At 40.2% G+C, this 18,906-nt stretch overlaps 1 protein-coding gene across 1 annotated transcript in view; it reads left to right on the forward strand.

Moving 5' to 3' along the window:
- Positions 1-18,906, forward strand: part of PRKAR1B (protein kinase cAMP-dependent type I regulatory subunit beta) — a 100,772-nt gene that overhangs the window by 54,843 nt on the left and 27,023 nt on the right. The window contains exons 4-6 of the mRNA XM_009641824.2: positions 3,209-3,270; positions 4,025-4,071; positions 13,093-13,251. Coding sequence (XP_009640119.1) covers positions 3,209-3,270; positions 4,025-4,071; positions 13,093-13,251 — 268 coding nt within the window. The remainder of the gene's footprint in view (positions 1-3,208; positions 3,271-4,024; positions 4,072-13,092; positions 13,252-18,906) is intronic.

The raw sequence follows: 18,906 nt of genomic DNA on the forward strand, positions 1-18,906 counted from the left end.
CCTACATAGTACAGACCGAGGACACATGGCTGAAACTGCGTATGCAGCATAGGATGTTTACTGGGGAGGTGGAAAATATGTCTGCTTATTGTAGTTTCAGATTTTGGCTTAAGTCAGGAACAAATTTTTCAAGTTTTCAAAGTATTTTGACATGTTGATCCGTGGGACTTTTTTGTCTTTATTTCAGACACTGCAAATAAAGGCAATAAGAAAAATTTCAAAACAGATTCTACACTTAGTCTGAATTAAATTAAAAGCCACGTTTCAAACAGGGACCTTGAGCATTTGGTACTTCAGGAGATGATAATTTCCAGAAGGGTAGTTTTCTTTGGTGGTGTTCTGAATGTCCCAGTTTTTGGCTGCCAGACTTGTAGGTTGAGAAACTTTGAGGCTGCCTGCTGATCCATATAATCTGAGATCCGAGTCTGTCTAATGAATCTCAAATTGAGCATCCAAAAGCAGAAACATTACGACTCATTAATCACTGTGAGAGATCTTGGCCTAACCATATCAATTGAGAACAATAGTTCCCGAGCAGAAAAGAAACATGATGACGTGTTTCCAGTGACAGTCATGACATTATTGGTCACTTGCATTTTTTTATCAAGATATGCCCTTGTTCTACTTTGGAAATGTAAATCAACATCATCACGAGTACCTTGTGTGCCTGTGTGTTTAGATGTGTTTTAGGCTAATGTTTGATGACCTGTCCTTCAAAGGTCTCTTTAAAAATCCAAGTCTTGGTCTAATAAGATGGAGACTTTGCTGCAACACATTGTGCATGCAGTGCTAGAATACACTAATATTCTAGACAGCAGAATATTAGCATTAAACTGCCGTTGCTGCTAATAGACTTTGGGTTCATTACGCTGTCAGCTCAAAGTTTGTGAGTTTTAAAAAGGTTTTTTGGTAAAACTAAAAGGTGGTGCAGAAATGAGATGTGGAACATTTTGGAGAAGGGTGCATGCTATACATAATTTATTGGGCACTGTTTGTACAGTCAGTTGTTAAGTTATAAATAAAATACAGCCTTAAAACAAAGATGAAAGGCTGAAATTGCGGGTAGTTATTTCCTCTGTATTTGTATTCTAAAAAAAAAGTTTCCAAGTTTATTCAAACAGTCACATTTTGGTTTGGTTATTGATATTCACAGTGTTTTGTCTATTTTTGGATGTATCGCATTGAAGACTCATCTTTGCCAGGTGGAGTGCCTTTTCCTCTGGTCGGACAGTTTCTAAGGCACTGAGGTGCCCAGGCACAGCCAAGGGGAAAGCACGGGGAGCCAAACGAGCGTCTCTCATACCAAATTTCCAAGCCCCAGAGCTGCAGAAGAACAGTTAGGCTTGCCATTTTGACAGAAGGTCCTTCGATCACTTTCCGTTTTGATTCATTCCAGTTTGGCACCTACCATCACAGTACTTTCCCCCATCCCATCTGAACCTCAGTTCCCATTTCTTTTAGGCTGAGGGGCACCGAGGGTTGGCACAGGGACCAGCTCAGCAGCCTGCCCCAGGCAGATGCTTGTTTCCTGCCAGCAAAGTCCCTCAAACTGGAGAAATGCTGAACCCCTTTAAGATCATTAAAAATGAGTGTAGTGGATTTAAGAATACAGTCCATATACTTTTCAGAATAATTTATTACGGATCTTTGTGTTGGTGCTCAGAATGAGGTGAGAAAGAGGTTTCTCCTTAGAGCCTCTGAGCAGGCTTTTTACCAGTGGTGGAGGTATTTCCTGAATGGGAGTAGGAATAGCACAGGGTGGGCCTGGTGAAACACCAGTGGTAAAATACATCATTTTATTATAGGTCCTGGGCTAAGCATCCCTTGCAGGTACTGCGGAGCAGCAGGAGGTGCCTGCTTTGAAACCTCCCAGTTCTCCTACAAGTGGTGCTGACGCAGAGCTGCAATACTGAGCAAAAACATACTGGCTGCTGAAGAGGAAAGACATGACCAATTTGAACTTGGGAGTGAAACATTTCCTAGAACTGAGCCTGACTAAATTCTGGAACAGTTGAACAGGAAATAAGCTAATAATGGGATTTTACAATATGCATTTCCCATATAAGGCATTGAAATGTAGCGTGGTTTTGTTTGCTGATCTTCTGGCTATTTTGATGAATATTTTAGGTTTCTTCACTTTTTGTGCTCTGTTACAGTTGTGAGGACTTTGCTGCATTTCAGGCTGAAGTGTTTCATCTCGCCACTGTTGTTGGTGGTCCCTGGATGGACCATTCCTAGACCAGACCAGGGAAGAGACTAGTTAACAATCCCTCCTTGCTGCCTTTTGTTTGTGTCGGGGAGCTATTTCCTTTAGCCCTTGAGACTGATGCATAGGAAGGGGAAGAGAGGTGGGGAGTGCCCGTCTCAGTGTGGTTCATGCTTCTGAAAATAAGTTCCCCAAAATCTGATGTGGGGAAAGGAAGCCCTGGCTCCAGGGAGCCTGCTGTCTCCCTCAATAAACAAAGGACTGGATTTAGGCAAGTTGCCCAAAGTGTTGGTGCAGGGTGCGTTCCCGTCCTTACTGCTCTGCCTGGCCTTTTAAGGCTATGTGACAGTATGCTGGAGACCACAGTAAGGTGTGTAATTCAGCAATGATTAACGAGCACAAGGCTCTTCTGCAGCTTTGGTGTTTCTGTAGCATTGGTCAAATTCCCTTCTGACAAGAAACTCACTAAGATTTTCAGAGTTTGGCCTCTTCTGCACTGTGAGTGCAATCTCTTGCCAGCTCTTATGCTACATTAATTTAGAGCCATCTACCTTTCCAAATGTGCTCTGTATTGTGGAACAGGTTTTGCTTGTAAATGCGAGGCCAGATGTTCCAAAGAGGAGAGCTCCTGTTTAGGCATCTAGCGATTGCTGCCGTGACACATGCCGATCGCAGCTGAAAACCTGAAGTCTGGCTGCTCAGACAATAAAATACTCAAGCTGGCTAGTTTGTGCAGTGCTATAAGAAGTGGCCTATATGCATATAATTCAGGAGCTCTTTCAAAATAGCATGCACTGAATCACGGTCTCACTTAGTTTTAAATCACAGCTTGTGCCAAACTAGTTATTTTGATTTCTTGCCAAGCAGGGGCTCACTTTCCAGTTACAACTAACATTTTCCTTTTCTTTCTATGCAAAATCTGTTAATGAAGGCTAAATGAAACAATGAAGGTAGGTCTGCTGGCTAGATAAGGCATTAATAAACGTTTCTTTTCTTTACCAGTGACATATTCGATGCCATGTTCCCCGTCACACACATCGCAGGAGAAACAGTCATACAACAGGGTAATTCTTCCCCTTGTTTTTCCTCTTGTATGTTTGCAAAGACTGTAAAATTCACATCTCTCAGTTTGAGATTTCACCCTCTTTTCTTAGTGGGAAGAATAGCCATATTCCAAAAGCTTCTAAGTGTGCAGCTATATCTTAGGTTCATGGATGCAGGTCTTTTGCTACATGTACAGAGATCTCCTACAAAACCATGCTGGTAGATCTCCCGGGTTTCAAAGTGCTACAGTTAAATGTAGATAAACAGCATTTCAAATTGAAATGTTCATTCCTTACCTGAAGATAGTCAGGAGGTAAAGCAGAGCTCAGAATGCGTAAGGGTGGCACAGGCTAGCTGAGAGTAATTAGAGATGGAAAATATTTTTATGGTTGTTGGGAATATTCAACACCTCATTGTGCTGTATTGTAGTTATCGCACTTGGCAACTTACCTGCGTGCCTGCAGCGTGTTGGGGAGGACTTCATTACCCTCAGGCTGTATTAAAGCCTCTTGCGTGTTTACACTAAATGAAGTGTTGAATCAATCAGAAGAGATAAATTAATGGAATTGAAAGATATTAATAGGAAGAAATCATAGTGATATTTTGATTTATGAAGGCAAATAGGCAAGGATGTTTCAGCAAATGAACCTCTCTGTAAGTAGTCTGGTGTACAAACCTGTGCAAATATGTACAGGATTAAATACGGAAACAGGAAATTATTGAATAGTTTAGCAGACCTTCAGGAAACAATCACCTTTTGCATTTTGCTTCCAGGTGATGAAGGAGACAACTTCTACGTGATTGACCAAGGCGAGGTGGATGTAAGTATACTCTTACAGTGTAATCTTTACTTTGAAGCAACATAATAAAATTGTATGCTCTGGCACACACCTCTATCCAGCCATGTGCTGTGGTTCTGTTTCCTTTCTTCCTGAAATAGATTTCACAGGATTGGTCTCATTACTTTGCTTTTGTTGTGTTAAGTCATTTGTGCATAATTTTATAATTGGCATGTTTTACATCCTAGCTTATTTGTCCATTCCAAGCAGGAAAATACGGTATCAAAACCAAGCAAATGACATTATCTTTAGAACCCTAACCACACCTGGAGGTGTGCAGTCTTTGGCAGAGCAGGCCACCATGCTGGAATGCACCCGAGGGTTCAGATCAACCATAAGGAAAATATTTTCTTTAATCAGTTAACTTAGCTCATGTGTTGGTTTTTTTTTTTCCCCAAATTGAGATACAGCCTGAGGCAGCAAGTTTCATCTCAGAAACCTTAATTTGCTTTTAAAATTAGGTCCAAATATATGAACAATGCAGCATATTAATAAAGCAAGGATTATTGTAAGTGTAAAAGTGATCTGTTAGACCACAAAATGTTTACAGGAGTATGCGGTGGTTTAACCAGCAAGTCTTTGAACAGAAGCTTCTTTCTGAACCTGCCTTGCAAATTGTCATCTATTCACCTCTTATCGTTTTTATCCTGTATGAAACTCACCCTTTTTCAGTTTTGCTACAAGTTCCTCATTTGACTGAGTTTTCTACACACATCTTACATATCCAGGGTTGTTGGATAGGATAGGCTTGGTCATTAGCAACATTGCTCTTCAGATGCCCAGATGAATTTTGTTTAGCGTATTTAAAGAAAAAAGTGACTTATTTTAAATCTGGGCAGGAGACATACAGTTATTTTAGTGGAAGTTTTTTTTTTTAGAAGTCTGTTTGTGTCAGGAGACCATCTAATTGGTATTGTTGGGAACTGAGAAACCTCACATGCTGCCTCTGCCTCTGGAAGTTGCTCCTCAGGAAATCCGTCTGACTCACTGTTCCTATCAGGCATACCTCTCAATAGCAAACATTGCCACATCCACAGGGCCAGAAAATAAAAGAGCAACTTTTATAGAATAGCGCTAAAATTTAGTTTTAGAATAATTGGTTAGGGCCCAATACTGAGCTTGATGAGTTCACTGGCTTTGAATCAGACACACAAACATACGCAAATGCACATATTGAAGTTATAGATTAAACCTCCTTAAAAATTAATTTGTCCTCGCTCAAAACCTTTAGGAAAACTTTCTTCAGCATTTGGCTCAGGGATACTGTGGGACTGAATGACATCAGAAAAGAGTCTGCAAAACCCTTGCAAGTAATTGCAAAAAAAATAATCTTCCATATGCACATATTGCTCTTTCAAAGCAGTGACAAAATGGGGAAAAAAAATGTCCAGGGCCCAGCCAGCTTTGTGTCTGCTTGTAGTAACAAAAAGGTGGTTTGTGGATTTTCTGTAACTGGAGGTTGCCACTGATGGCCAAGGTGGCCGCGGCTCTGCAAACGTTGAGAAGGGCTTGTTTAGAGCACCAGTTGCTGTATTCTCTGTCGGGTAAGATGGCATCTTATTTCCCGTCCCAGGTATATCCTGGCATCTACTCAGAAGCACCTTTACTGCATCATGTTACTTGTGTATCAGAGGTCCTCCTTGTTTTTTCATGGAAAGTTCAAGCTCTTTCATCTTGACCACAAATAGCCCACAAAGAGACAAGTGTCCGGATCATTTTTCATTGATGGTTTCTTGAGTTCATTAAAGTCTTATGCAGAATAATGTTATATTTCCTAGAACATTTCAAGGGCCTTTGAGGTTTCTGGGGTAGGACTTGGGGTAAAATCTGAAAAACTTCCATAGTGGCTAAATGGCCTCAGTGCCACTGCAGTGCAATTACAAAGAATCATAGAATCTTAGAATGTACATCTAGGCTCTTAAGCTGTACAGGTGTTTTTGAAAATTTTATCCCAGATCTCTGCTTTGACAAGCTATTTAAGCACTGGTGGGCCTTTAAGCACGTGAGCGATTCTGTTGACTTCAGTGGGGCTCACTGTTTTGCTAAATGAAAGGCATAGTGCACAGCTTTGTTTTACGCTGTTAGACTTGAAGGCAGAAGTTCTCTTTGTATTCTGAGTAGTTTTCAGGCTTCCACTCCATTATGTATGATATAGAATATACATTTTTCCTGCCGTGTCTTTGAGACTTGCAACAGCAGATTTTCTAAGGAATGAATTAAATAACTGGGTTTCTTTGGGTAGGTTGCAACTTCGCTTTTATGAGCATTCTCAATCCCTACTCTCCTAATTGCCAAAATCAGCCTATAGCTGCTAGGACAGATCAAAATGGACAGATCCACAGTAATGTCATCCTGACACTTCTCAGACACACGTATGGACAGTTTTCTGACATGACCTGTGGGACAAATGCATCCTAACAAGACTTAAGTGATGCCATTTGGACTGAGCTCATTCCAGGGACAGCCAAAGCTCTTGACCCTCTAAGTCTTGGAAAACTCTCCAACTCTCATGCAACAGCATCCCCCTTCCTTCATCCTGCTGCACCTTACTGCTCCTGTCCCCATCTCCTCAGCTGGGTGCTCTCTCCTTCCTAAGCCTTTCTTATATCTTCCGCCAAAACACACGCTGAATTGCTTTGCAAGACACTGTGGAAGGCACAAGAAACATCTGCTCATCCAGGAGCAACTTGGAACTACAGCCTGGTAGCTGCAGAAGTTACCTGTGGTGACTGCCTTTGCTGGGGAGTTGCAGGGAGGGGACCCCGTTTCCCACCCCCAGAGTAAAGCCTGCACCAGGGCAATTAGTGCAGAGTAACTTGCTCCAGTATAAGGCAGCAGCTCCCAGACCCTGTGGGTGTGTGCGCCTTCACACCGTATATAGTGCTCCCCAGAAAAGGGCTCTTCTACTTTCTGGGCAGCAGTGCTCAAATCCTTATTGTCTGAAGAAAATGCAGACTGCTAGTAAGCGAGCTGCGGTTCATTTAAGCCTTGCCAGATAGTTTTTTGGCATGCTTCCACACTTCTGCAAGAAAAAAAGCAACTTGGAGAGTAGACAATTGACCCCGAGACTTAAAGCCTCAAACCATTTTCTGCCTAGTTCAGCTGGTGTTGGCATATGCATGGAGGCTTTTAACCCCTGGCCAGGCTATCTGCTTTTATCATTTCCCTGATCTGCACAGAAATGGCCAGTATACCAGGACTGTGGATTCAAGGGGCAATTTATTCTGAGACCATCATAACGGATAAACACCCAGGTTTTCCATACACATGCAAAGATACACATAATGGAGGTCACAACTGCCATCATAAAATTGCCATCCCCTGGAAGAAAGTCAGGATAAAACTAAAAAAAAATACAATCTGTCAGCCATGCAGCCAAAACCAAACAGAACCAACTAACAAAGCCAAAATAGCAAAACCAGTGTGTGATGTTTTGAGTTTAAAGAAACCCCAACATTTAAAAGTAATTTACTATTAGAGTTTTGGCTTAGGCACCCCAAAGAGTAAGGAAGAGCATTCTAATATTTTCCCTTAGAAATAATCTGAGTCAAATTAGGAGTAAAATAAAATATTTTTAAATATAGTAACACTTTATCCTCAACTCTTATACTTTCTTAGGGTATAAACAAGCCCTGTTGGCATATCCATAGAATAAAATGTCTGTATGTTTCTTTCCTGGTATTACTACAGACACCCAAGAAGATGCAATGGCCTTCAGCTGGCAATTGCACTCAATGTGGATTGTGGGCCAAGGGAGAAGGGCTCACATTTTCATATGTAAAAGAAAAGTTTTTAGAAATCAGAAGGAGGTAGGTCTTGGAGAACCTGGGTTTTTGCCTGTCGTACACTGGGTACCACAAACCAGGTATACTTTGACCAAAGCAGGCACTGGATGGGAAAGGACGTTACAGCATTATCAGTCACAGTCTCCTTCCTTAGCTGTTCCGAGCTGAGGAGAATTGTTAACTTGTGACCCAGCCCTGCAGATGGATAAAGTTTACACTAGATAGGTGATGGCATGAGGTTTGAAGTCTTAAAGGTCAGTTGTCTACCGGAAGCTTTTCTGCTCAGACAAATATGAATGTATGCCAAAAAGTCACTGGTGGAGCTTAAATTATAGTTTCCAGTAAAGATGTTGAAAGTACCTGCTAAAGTATGTGTCTTGCAAAAATCTCTAATCCATATTTCTAAATATAAAAATAACTTCCTGTTTATTATTTTAATCTTATAACCTCACATTTTTTACTTTAAAAAGCACCGTCAACTATCCTTTTAAAACACGTTATTTTTTTTAGACTCAACAACTTCCTATTCTATTTAGTGTCACAGCAACTTTCTCGACAGTCATTCTCAGGTTTTCTTCTTGTAAAACAACGGCAGCCAAACTACAGTCTGGTGAAAATCAAAATGAAAACTTTTCAGTATTTTTTCTTAAATAGGTTCTGTTTTTACTGTATAAATCTATATGTGGAGCTATACATGAATATTGTGGACAATAGATAATCTTATCTTTTGATTGTAGGTCAAATCTTCTTGAAGCCCTTAGTTGTATATACAAACTGTCTCATTTGTATGTACAAAGATGAATATTACATGGTGGTTTATGTGAGAATACTGTTGCATTTTAAAACTAGTTATATTTCATGGTTAGATTTCATAGATTGCTTTTTGTTCGAATTCTTCCATCATTAATGTTCCTTCTAATTTCAGAAGGAAATGTTTTGAAATTCGAAACAGAACATTTTAAAATTTAGAGTTTTTTCAGCTTGAATTTTTAAGGATTCTCAAGGCAGTCTCCAATTTTGTATATTTATATTTAAGAAAAGCACATTCATACTACAAATAAAGCACTGGCTTTATTTGAGAAAACTACTCACATATAAATATCTTTCATGTCTAAGACTTGTTTATTTTTCCAAGAATAAATAAGCCTCATCTTCATTTTTGGATAACAAATATTAGGGCTTGAGAAGACCCAAAGCACAAATTATTACAAACAGATCCAAGGGAGGGGATTTAAGATCTAAAACTTGCAATGCCTGGAACAAATTAGATTGTCCACACAGATCACAAAGTGGCAGCAAAAACAATGCTAAAAGTTAATTTGAAATCAGCAATACAAAATTGAAGTAAAGGTAATGAAGCTCCACTGAAGCTCAGAGATGGATGTTCATATGCTGCCTTCAATGTAAAATGTTGATATTTCTGCTTGTGGTAAGGTTACTTTCTGCTTCTCTAGACAACATGAAGGTGAGCGAGGCCAGGATGCGTTCCTGCTGCATTGAGCTTCGTGTGACTCACTGCATTTTCTCTCACAGTTAGCGTATATGTATATTGCAGCCAATGAAGAAGGGAACTGCTGATGTTCACAGGAGATTTCTCCCATTTGCCTCCTAAAAAAAAAATAAAGTGAGCCAAATTGTGTGGTTTTCAAGCCCACAAAAATTGCAATGCTCATACTACATAATGGAAAACAATAAAAATTTGGAGTAATTTTTATCTGTGGAAAGTAGGTGGTCCTGATGGCTTGATTATATTTGGGCATCTGCAGTTCTACATTCCTCTTCAGCTGCATGAAAGAAGAAAGTTCTAGCTATTATGGAGCTGTGAGCGGCAGGTCAAGTAACAATTAGGAACAATTCACTTATGTACTTGCCACTTTGGTGAGAGCTCACAAATGCCTAAAACTGCCTGAGCCAAAACCTCAGCCCAGCATTTTTTAGGATAAAGGAGATCATCTCAGCTGCTGCCATATAACATTGGCTTTCATAAGCTGTTCTGCACCTAAAATAGCTTTACTTCCCACACCTTACAGAGCTACTTTCCTTTCTAGTTCTTTTTTAAAAATCTATTTTAAAGGGATTCGTAGTGGAGCTGAACTCTCCGTAAAGGGCAGAATGGCTTTGTAACGTGCCATCAATGCACTTCAATGTCATTGTGTCAGGACAAGGGGTAATGGTTTTAAACTAAACCAGGGTAGGTTTAGACTAGATATAAGGAAGAAATTCTTTACAATGAGGGTGGTGAAACACTGGAACAGGTTGCCCAGAGAGGTGGTGGAGGCCCCATCCCTGGGAACATTCAAGGCCAGGTTGGATGGGGCTCTGAGCAACCTGATCTGGTTAGCGGTGCCCCTGCTCCTGCAGGGGGGTTGGACTGGATGACCTCTAGGGGTCCCTTCCAACCCAAAACATTCTATGATTCTATGATTCTATTGTGAAGACAAAAGTTGGGTTTTGACTTAGGCCTTTGCAGAGAATGAAGTGCAATGGTTTTCCTCCTAGGAAACAAGTCATTCTCAAGCTGTTTTTTCTTTTGGAGATTGATGCTGGAAATGGCATTTTTATTGGGGGAGTCAATGCTGGGCCCAAAGACTGTCAGATCAGTGATTTGGTTTCACCTCAGAGTACTTTAAAAAAACTGACGCCCTTAGGGTGGAGGAATGGCTGTTTGCGTAAACTGTTTACATGTGAGCTGTCGAATACATTTTGGGACGTCTTGTCCAGTAAGAGCAAAATTAAAGAAATCTTAGAGCAGTTTAGTAGTAGTGTCTCTTTATAACAACTGTGCAGCAGTAAATGCCCATCCTTCACTTGCTCTACCTTGAATTTTACCAGCATAATTCCCCTCTCTAGGCTGCAGTCATGTCATGCATACTGCTTTAAAAGGAATTTCACTTTACTGCTTAAAATAATACATGTTGGAATGAGTTTATTTCCCACTCAGACATCAGACCCTGGTTTATGTTCCTTAAGGAAAATACCATTGTATTAACGATCAATTTTACTATACCACCTCTTCTGCAATAACAAAACCTGTGCTTTTCAACAAAAGAGCATGTAGAAACACTTGTATTTTTTGTGTGCTGAAAAAGTCAAGGATGCAATGTCAGTTGACATTCAGGATGTGGTCCAAATCTCATTGAAATTGCTAGATTTTCCCCATCATCCCAGAGACTTTACTGAGATCATTAATTACTTCAGCAAACCCTGGATCCATCTGGTAAAATCCCTACAGAAAGAGGGTATCCCTACATTCAAATACACATCTGGACAATTTTGCAATGGATTAATTGAGTTTAAAAATTTTCAGGAACGTTACAAGCCTTTCAGAATCCTAATTCTATCCTGCTTTTCTCACAAAAAAAAAGATCCAGGAGCCACAGTATTACCTGCTTGTTTCACCAGGAAAGGGCTTGGGCTTGCCTGGCTTTTTTAAAGCTCTTTTTGCTTTCATTTTTTTTCATTATGAGGAGAATCAAAAGTACATTCAATGTTCTGTGAGATTTTCTTTCTGCGGTGAGTTTAAAAGTCTGAAAGGAAATGCTGTTGTTATTCTCTCGTGTGATATTCTCCTGCGTGACATTCATTCTCTTGTGGTGAAGAAATGAAGCTACAGACAGCTTTTGTGGCTTGAGCTCTTTCTTGACACCACCTGTCTGCTTGGGATTATTTTTACCCTTTATTTCAGCCTCTTAATCCTCAGATGCTCCAGGAACACCACAAGCCCCAACATTGCCTGGAGTTCAGCAGTGATGCTAATGCTGCTCCTTTTCAGCTGATACCCAAGAGGTCTCTTGATCAGCTGAGCTGCTCCGTGGCCTCCTCCATCTCCTACTGAACCAGCGTTTCACTGACCTCAGTAGGAGCTGGATCGGATCTTAACTGAATATTGGGAAGATAAACTGGGATTGATTCCAGCTGTAGTTCGTAATATACCTTTTCATTGTAAAATGAAGATGGAAGTAAAATTAATACTGACAGTTCATTTATTTTGGTCACTGTCTTTTCTCATGCCCAGCTTGAACACAGCTCTAATTCGTATATTTTTTAAAAACTGCTGGTCTGTTACTCACTAATTGGTAATAGGTTATGGTCTTTCCTTTGCCATAGTTTCCTGCTTAAGATGAGAATACCTGCATATTTCTTCTTATTATTTTTCTTTACAGAGCTTCCAAACAAATGAAATTCATTCTGGTTGATTTCTGGTGTTACTGGTCTGTAACAGATTGGGATATATTCTGCACTGGGTAAATGCACACAGCCTTTCCTACCCTCTAAGCTCACAGACACATTAACAGAATGAAAAGGGTTTATTGTGTAGGTTTATAGCAGCAAGCCTACAAGCAAGCTGCAGAATACACAATCCATACCAGTCTTTGAATGCACTATTATGTCTCAGGAGCTGTATTGTCCATGAATAGCAAGGAAAATGCAGCCCAGCAGAAGGCACCTGCATGAGTCCCCCTTTCTCCAGTGAAAGTTTTACATAGCAGTCAAGTGTAGGAATTCTCCTCAGATTAGATGTCATCCAGGAAAAATGCTATGATAGTGGTATCAATCCATACTGTGTTTTGAGAGGATATGTTACCTAAATATGATGTGGATCAAATATTGCTTCTGTGGAGCTGATGTTAAACACGAAGGATAATTCTGCATATAGCTTCTCAAGTCCAAAGCACTTAGTAGTCTTCTCTAAGGGAGCAACAGCTCTCAATAGTTATATTTAAATGGTTGTTGGAGGCACTAGGCTTAGGGAAGAAAAAAGTGTTTCTTTTCAAAAGATGTTTCCCTGTTTTGACTTTTTTATTTCGTGTCCATGGTGCTTTTCAGCAAACCTCATTACACATATCAACAAATCTCTTTCCTTTCAAGTTGACAGTGTTAATAAAAAGCCAAAGTTGTGACAGTTCTGCTTGTTGACTGTCTGAGCCTTGAACACAAGAGGGAAAACACAATGCCAGTTAACCACAGGAGCTGAAAACTCAGCGAGTAAATACAGTCATTGTACTGAAGCAAGATGACTTGAAATTCTGTCCACAGAGCGGGTTGTTGCCCTCTTTGGGGACCGACTGCGGAAACTATTAGGCTCTTGTAGGCTCTTGTTTTCCTTCTGTGTCCCCAGCTTTGGCGATTAGAAAGGAAATTACTAGTAGCTTTTTAGGTAACTGGCAGTAGGAGGAAAAACTGGTTTTGCTTCTTGTTTTGTCTTGTGCTGTGGTAGGTTTATGTCAACGGGGAGTGGGTCACCAGCATCGGAGAAGGAGGCAGCTTCGGGGAACTGGCATTGATCTATGGAACACCCCGGGCCGCCACGGTCAAGGCCAAGACAGATCTCAAGCTCTGGGGCATCGACAGAGACAGCTACAGACGCATTTTAATGGTAAGTTTATGGGGAAGGACTTGCTTATGCAGTTGATAATTTTACTTTCTCTTGTAGTACCAGCTCTTCTATTCTGTGTTCAGAGTACACTGATGATAGAAGGCTGCGCGGTCTGTGTTTCTACATAAAAGAAAGAGGACATGACAATAACATTGAGTAACTAAATTAAGTGAACTGAAGAAAAAGGGGACGAGATTCAGCAGAAAGATGCTGAGTCAGAAGTGCACCTGAATAACATTATTCATAACTATTAGACATGAATGAAAACCTCAGGAGGCCTGTGTTACCCACTGAAGCTATGCAAATCCTCTCCTTCTCATCGTGAATCTCAAAATCTCTTTCAGCACTACCCCTTGCCTCTGAGGTCTTTGTCTGAACTTGTATTATGCTCTTCAAGGCAGGCAATACAAGAGAAATCCAGCTCTGCAAAAAAAAAAAAGTCTCGGTTGGACTGTGTCCTCCATCTTCGTTAGCCAGCTCACAGCCACACGTATCATAGGATGGTAGCTGCAGAGTCCCTGCTAATGATTCATTGCTCTGCCCCTTTCAAACTCCCTGATCTCTGCAGCAAAGCTCAACCTTTGGGGCACCTGGGGTGTGTGCTAGCTTATGGATTTGCTGTCATTTCTCAAGCGGTGAGTCTATAATGGAAACTTTGCCAAATAATTAACTTGAGCAATGTCATAACTTTTTTTTATGAGTTTGTTTCTGATGTCCATGTGCATATCTTTTACTTTTCCATAAAATAGTCCTTTCTTTTTGATAATTAACAGACAGATAACTCTATGTAAAGCTTTCTCAATAGGACTTGCCTCTAAAAGCTGCGTTGTTTCATTCTGATCTCAGAATAATAAAGGAGCGTGCATTTTGAGATGATCTGTATTTCCAGTGGATGTCACGGGTAACAGAAAAATTAGCAAAATAATTGAGTGGATTTTACACTTAAATGATTAGTTCTTAAGCAACAGAGTGTAAGAGTGATCTTTATTTATACTGTGTGATGCCTGTTGATGTCTGTATGAAACATTGCTGGTTTTCACTCTGTATTTCATGGACTGAGTTCTGTATCACATAAATGAACATCACACTGACATCTGGGGGAGTACATCTGATGGAAATATACTCTATCCCAAAATATGTAGCCTGATCACTCCAAGACAAAATAGAGGAATAATGACAAGAAGCATACTGTCTTCTCTCTTGTAGATAAGCAGGATGAATAATTTTTGAATGCTTCCTAGTCCAGGGAAGCAGGCAGCAGTAACTGAGATCTTTCTGCAAGGTACTTCTAAACCACAGAGCAGGAGATTTTCCTAGCAGATTTAAGAGGCACGCTCAACTTACTTGTCCCGTGTCCTACATGGATGCGATGGAGGGGTGTCTGGGATAATTGGTGTGGTGAACTTGCATGCTGCAAGGAAGAATCCAAAACAAGTCACATATTCCTTGGCTTTTTAAGCAAAGCTTTTTACAACTGCCTGTAACCTTGCTGCTAAAGAATTGAAGGGACAGATCCAGAGGCCTTGTAGCCTAGAGGTAATTTCAGTTTTAGCGTTGATGAAAATAGTGGTACCTAACATCATCCAGCCCTGTGAGCAGTTCAGGTTTGGTCATGTGTCCATTACCATCTGATAGCAGCCTTCAGAAAATGAATATTTGATGCTGAGACAGGATTTTACTAAAAGGGTTTAAAGTCCCAAGTGGGAAAGACTGTGTTTTTAATGCTAGCTTTAGCCTTACAACTTGAATATTACAGATATACTTGTTTGATTCTAGTGTAGTGCTAAGTGCTTTTCAAATTAATTTACATATACTCTGAACTAGTGACCTCTGTACCTTACCTAGCAAGCTCAGTTTTCGCAGTTGATGAGACCTTTAATTTAAGACGGAGGTTTTTTCTCTCCCTCTCTATCTTCTTATGTTTTCTTACAGTTGGGGCCATTAAAAATTGGGGGTCTGCTGCATTACATTAGATACTCAGACAGTGTAATTATAGCATTCCCCATACTTAGATAGGAAGTATTTCAGGTAGCATGGTGAATTCATTGCTTCAGGTATAGAAAATGTCCAATTTTAAGTGCTGTCCGTGGTGAATGCAATTTACCCATCCAGACTACATGAATTCTGTGCCTTTTCATTTATTTGTAGGTGCAGCGTGGATAATTTCTTTGCTGTAGGTGAAATGAGACACCTGTCTGTGCATTTGTGTCAGGGCAGGTTACAGTGGCTCTCTACACATTTCCTCAAGCCCAAGAATTAATTACATCACGTTTCAGTGGCTGCGTTTCATACTTGAAGCTAACTCCATCATTATGTGACTGGTTTTGCTGTACTCAATTTCAAGATGACTGCCTTTCAAGTCCCAGAAACATGGTTTCCTGCTATTTAGCCTCTAACCTTATGTTTTTAGAAGGCTGCTGGATATTTTGTATGTAGAAATGCTTCTGCCTTTAACTAAGAGGTAGTAATGCCTAGGATATCTTTTGAAATATATCATTTAAGATGATTTTAAAACTGAGGGAGCGTTGTTTTTCTTTTTTATTTTGTGTCTGCAAATACTTTTGTCCAAGGGATCAATAACCTTTTTCTCCCAAAGATATGTGGGTTTTTTCTGTAGTCAGATAAAGCTCCTCCATAACCTGAAATAGTTTTTTCTTTCATCTGTATTCCTTCCCGGCCATGGCCAGCCTCATGTTTTCTCAGTCTAGTGTTGAAATTTTATTCAAGTTGTAAATATTTATTTGCAAATCATGCCTTCAGGTCCACACTTGCCAAAAAGATTTTATCTTGTCATGAGACACTTGACTCTACCTCATTTCTCCTTGCAGGCTTTGTTCTGGTTCTTTGCTTTACATTTAGTAATTTCTAGTTTTTGTTTCTGCTTAGTGCCATTTTCCCCACTTATGTGTCTCATTGATCCTGACTGGTTTATGGTATGAATAAAGTGCAACTCAGGAGGTTTGGGAGTTTAGGTTTTTCCTTTGTTTGGATGGACAAAGCCTGATGCAAAAAGTTCCTGCTGGCTTTTAGTTACACTTGTCATCCATTTATTATTTAGCCTGTTCCCAAAATAAGTTTGTTAAAACAGATATTTCTTTATATTTCATTGTCTCAGCTTAGGTATCCTGATGGCTTGAAGGTCACATTCAAGTTTGTTTTAGCAGCTGTGATGACTGTAAATGTTGGGGTGGTTCTTTTTGTTAGGATTTGAAGTGAAATTGCTTGAAAACCCTACAGTCCTTGACAAAGTATTATACCGTGAAATTCATTGTACTAGATGGATTACAAAAACCACTTCAACGTGCTCCCTCCTCAGTACACTCACAAATTATCTGCCCATCTGTGTGTTCCATTTATTTCATAAAATTTTCTGTGCTGAGTTGCATACTTTTCACTCTGTTGCATTTTTTTTTATGTATGTGTTCACTGTGTGTGCACACACAAGCACACACACGCATATTTATGTATATATTCTATGTTTATTTACTTACATTCTTCTGGGAGAGTTGCAAAGGAATTTTTTGCCATAGGATTCTCATGTAATTCAGTTGCTGAAATGTTGCTGCTCTCTTCTTTGCAATTGGGATTCAAGAGCATCACAGAGTGGGGAACATCCCAGGGTAGTACAATATTTGTATTCTAAATATAGCAAATACCACAAATACCAGAGAAGCAAATGTCTGTATCCCAACATCAGATTGATCCCCCAGACAATTCAGTTCCCAGACTGAGGAAATTTGAAGTATTAATTTCTTGTAATTTTTTTTAAGGCAGCTTGATTCAGGATTATTTAACTATCCTGTAATTCCCATAGTCCAAGATACCTGGCTCTGAGAGTGGAGTTGCATGGGATACAATGCTTTTTGCCTATTCGGCAAACTTAGCTTGGGGAAAGTGAGTTGTAATATTGGGATATAAGTCATGACAAATCAAGGTTAGTCAGTTCCTAATGTTATGTCTCATTTTATTTATGCTATTTTGGCTTTGTTTTACCATCTTTTCACAGCTTTGAACCTGAGAACAAGTTCTTTAACAAGTGCCTTTTTCCTCTCAGACAAAATAAGCCAGCAGGACTTTGTGTGTCTCTAAAATGCAGGTTGCATGGTGGCCAAAACAGAAAGCGAATCCAGAGCCTTCAATCCGTCTGACACCTGTGCACCAGGATCTTGAGGGCTATTTTGTTTTCATGGCCAGTGTGCACGGTGACTCTTTCTTTCATGCTGCTCTAAGAATGTACACCCAAGGCATCATTCAATATCAGGTTTACACAGGGATTAAATGGGGCTGGAGCAGTCCAGAAGGCCATTACAGCACCTCCTGCCAGTGCAACTCTTTTATTTGAAATTTGAGCCATGTTTGCCTTTTGGTAGCTGTTTGTTTGGCTTCTTAATGAAGGTGGCAATTTCTAGGAAGTACCTGATCAAATCCAGCCAGCCCATCTGTGCACCTGAAAAAAAAGTAGCAAGAAAGAAGACATGAAGAGTGCTGGAGGGATAAAGCAAAGATGTGAGCAGAGGGGAAGAAAGACAGAGACTGGACTGGAGGAATGGGAAGAAAAAAAGGGAAGAAAACAGGGAAAGTGAAGAAGGGGCAGTTGGAAAAGAGACGCAACAGTCCTATTCAACAAGACCTGCTGTAATCTCTGGGCCATTCATTTTTCCTAGCCTGTGTATGGCTTAAACTAAGCCTAGGGCTTGCTACATTTTTAAGTGTCTTAAAACTGGCTTTGAGCTCTTATTCTGAGTGGATTTGGCAAATGCAAGTGATCTTGTTTCTCCTTGGGACTGTTTCAGGGAGGAGCGCTGCAGCTTAGCATATTAACGAGTCTTCGTAGTTAGTGGGAACCACTGTCTTTGGGAAGATGAGCTTGTGCATGACAGCTCAGAACCGAGGAGAAGGTGAACAAAGGAAAGGGGGGAGAGAGAGAAGCAGCGACTATTGAAATAAGATATTAATAGGTTAGAAAAAGCAGAATTAATAAAGACTTTTTAAAACATGCCATCAAGAACCCTGCCAGTGCAGAATTATTCATGTACATTTACTATTGTTTTTATCTAGCTCAAGCAGTAAGATTTCTACTGCTTCCCTTGGGAAACTTTTCTGCAAGAGAATAATTCCTAAGTTGGGAAAACTTTTTTGATATTCTTCTTAAATTAGATTTTCTTAATTTTCTCCTATTACTTTGAATTACATCAAGTTATGCTGTACTAAATTGCTTCTCTTTCTGTCATATATCTGTAGATGATTATCACTGTCTACTTAAAGGCCTTGCAACAATGCATAGTAGCTATGAGCATGACATACCCAGGATCCCAGTGTTGAGCTGACCTATACAGGCTGAATTTGTTTTCCTCCTCTGTTACGAGCTCTCTGCAAGCGTTTTAGCATTTCTTCAGGCTCTGGTTTGGGAGCACTTTTCTGGAGAAGAGGTACCCAGGCAGAGTGTAGCACGCCAGGCACCATCACATTGGAGCCATGGAGATGGAGCCTCTAAACTTCATTCCTGGATGATGGCTTTGAGTATAGAGACCAAAATAGCCTTGGCTGTATTCTTGTTGCAGTCTGATGTTGCAAACAGGGTCTCACCTACTGTCTGTAAATCTCTTTCAGCTTTACAACTTTCCAGTCTTCTTCCGTTCGTCAAACATCTGTGCT

This window comes from Egretta garzetta, unplaced genomic scaffold (assembly GCF_000687185.1).
Source record: "Egretta garzetta isolate BGI_Z169 unplaced genomic scaffold, ASM68718v1 scaffold57, whole genome shotgun sequence".
Lineage (NCBI taxonomy): Eukaryota > Metazoa > Chordata > Aves > Pelecaniformes > Ardeidae > Egretta > Egretta garzetta.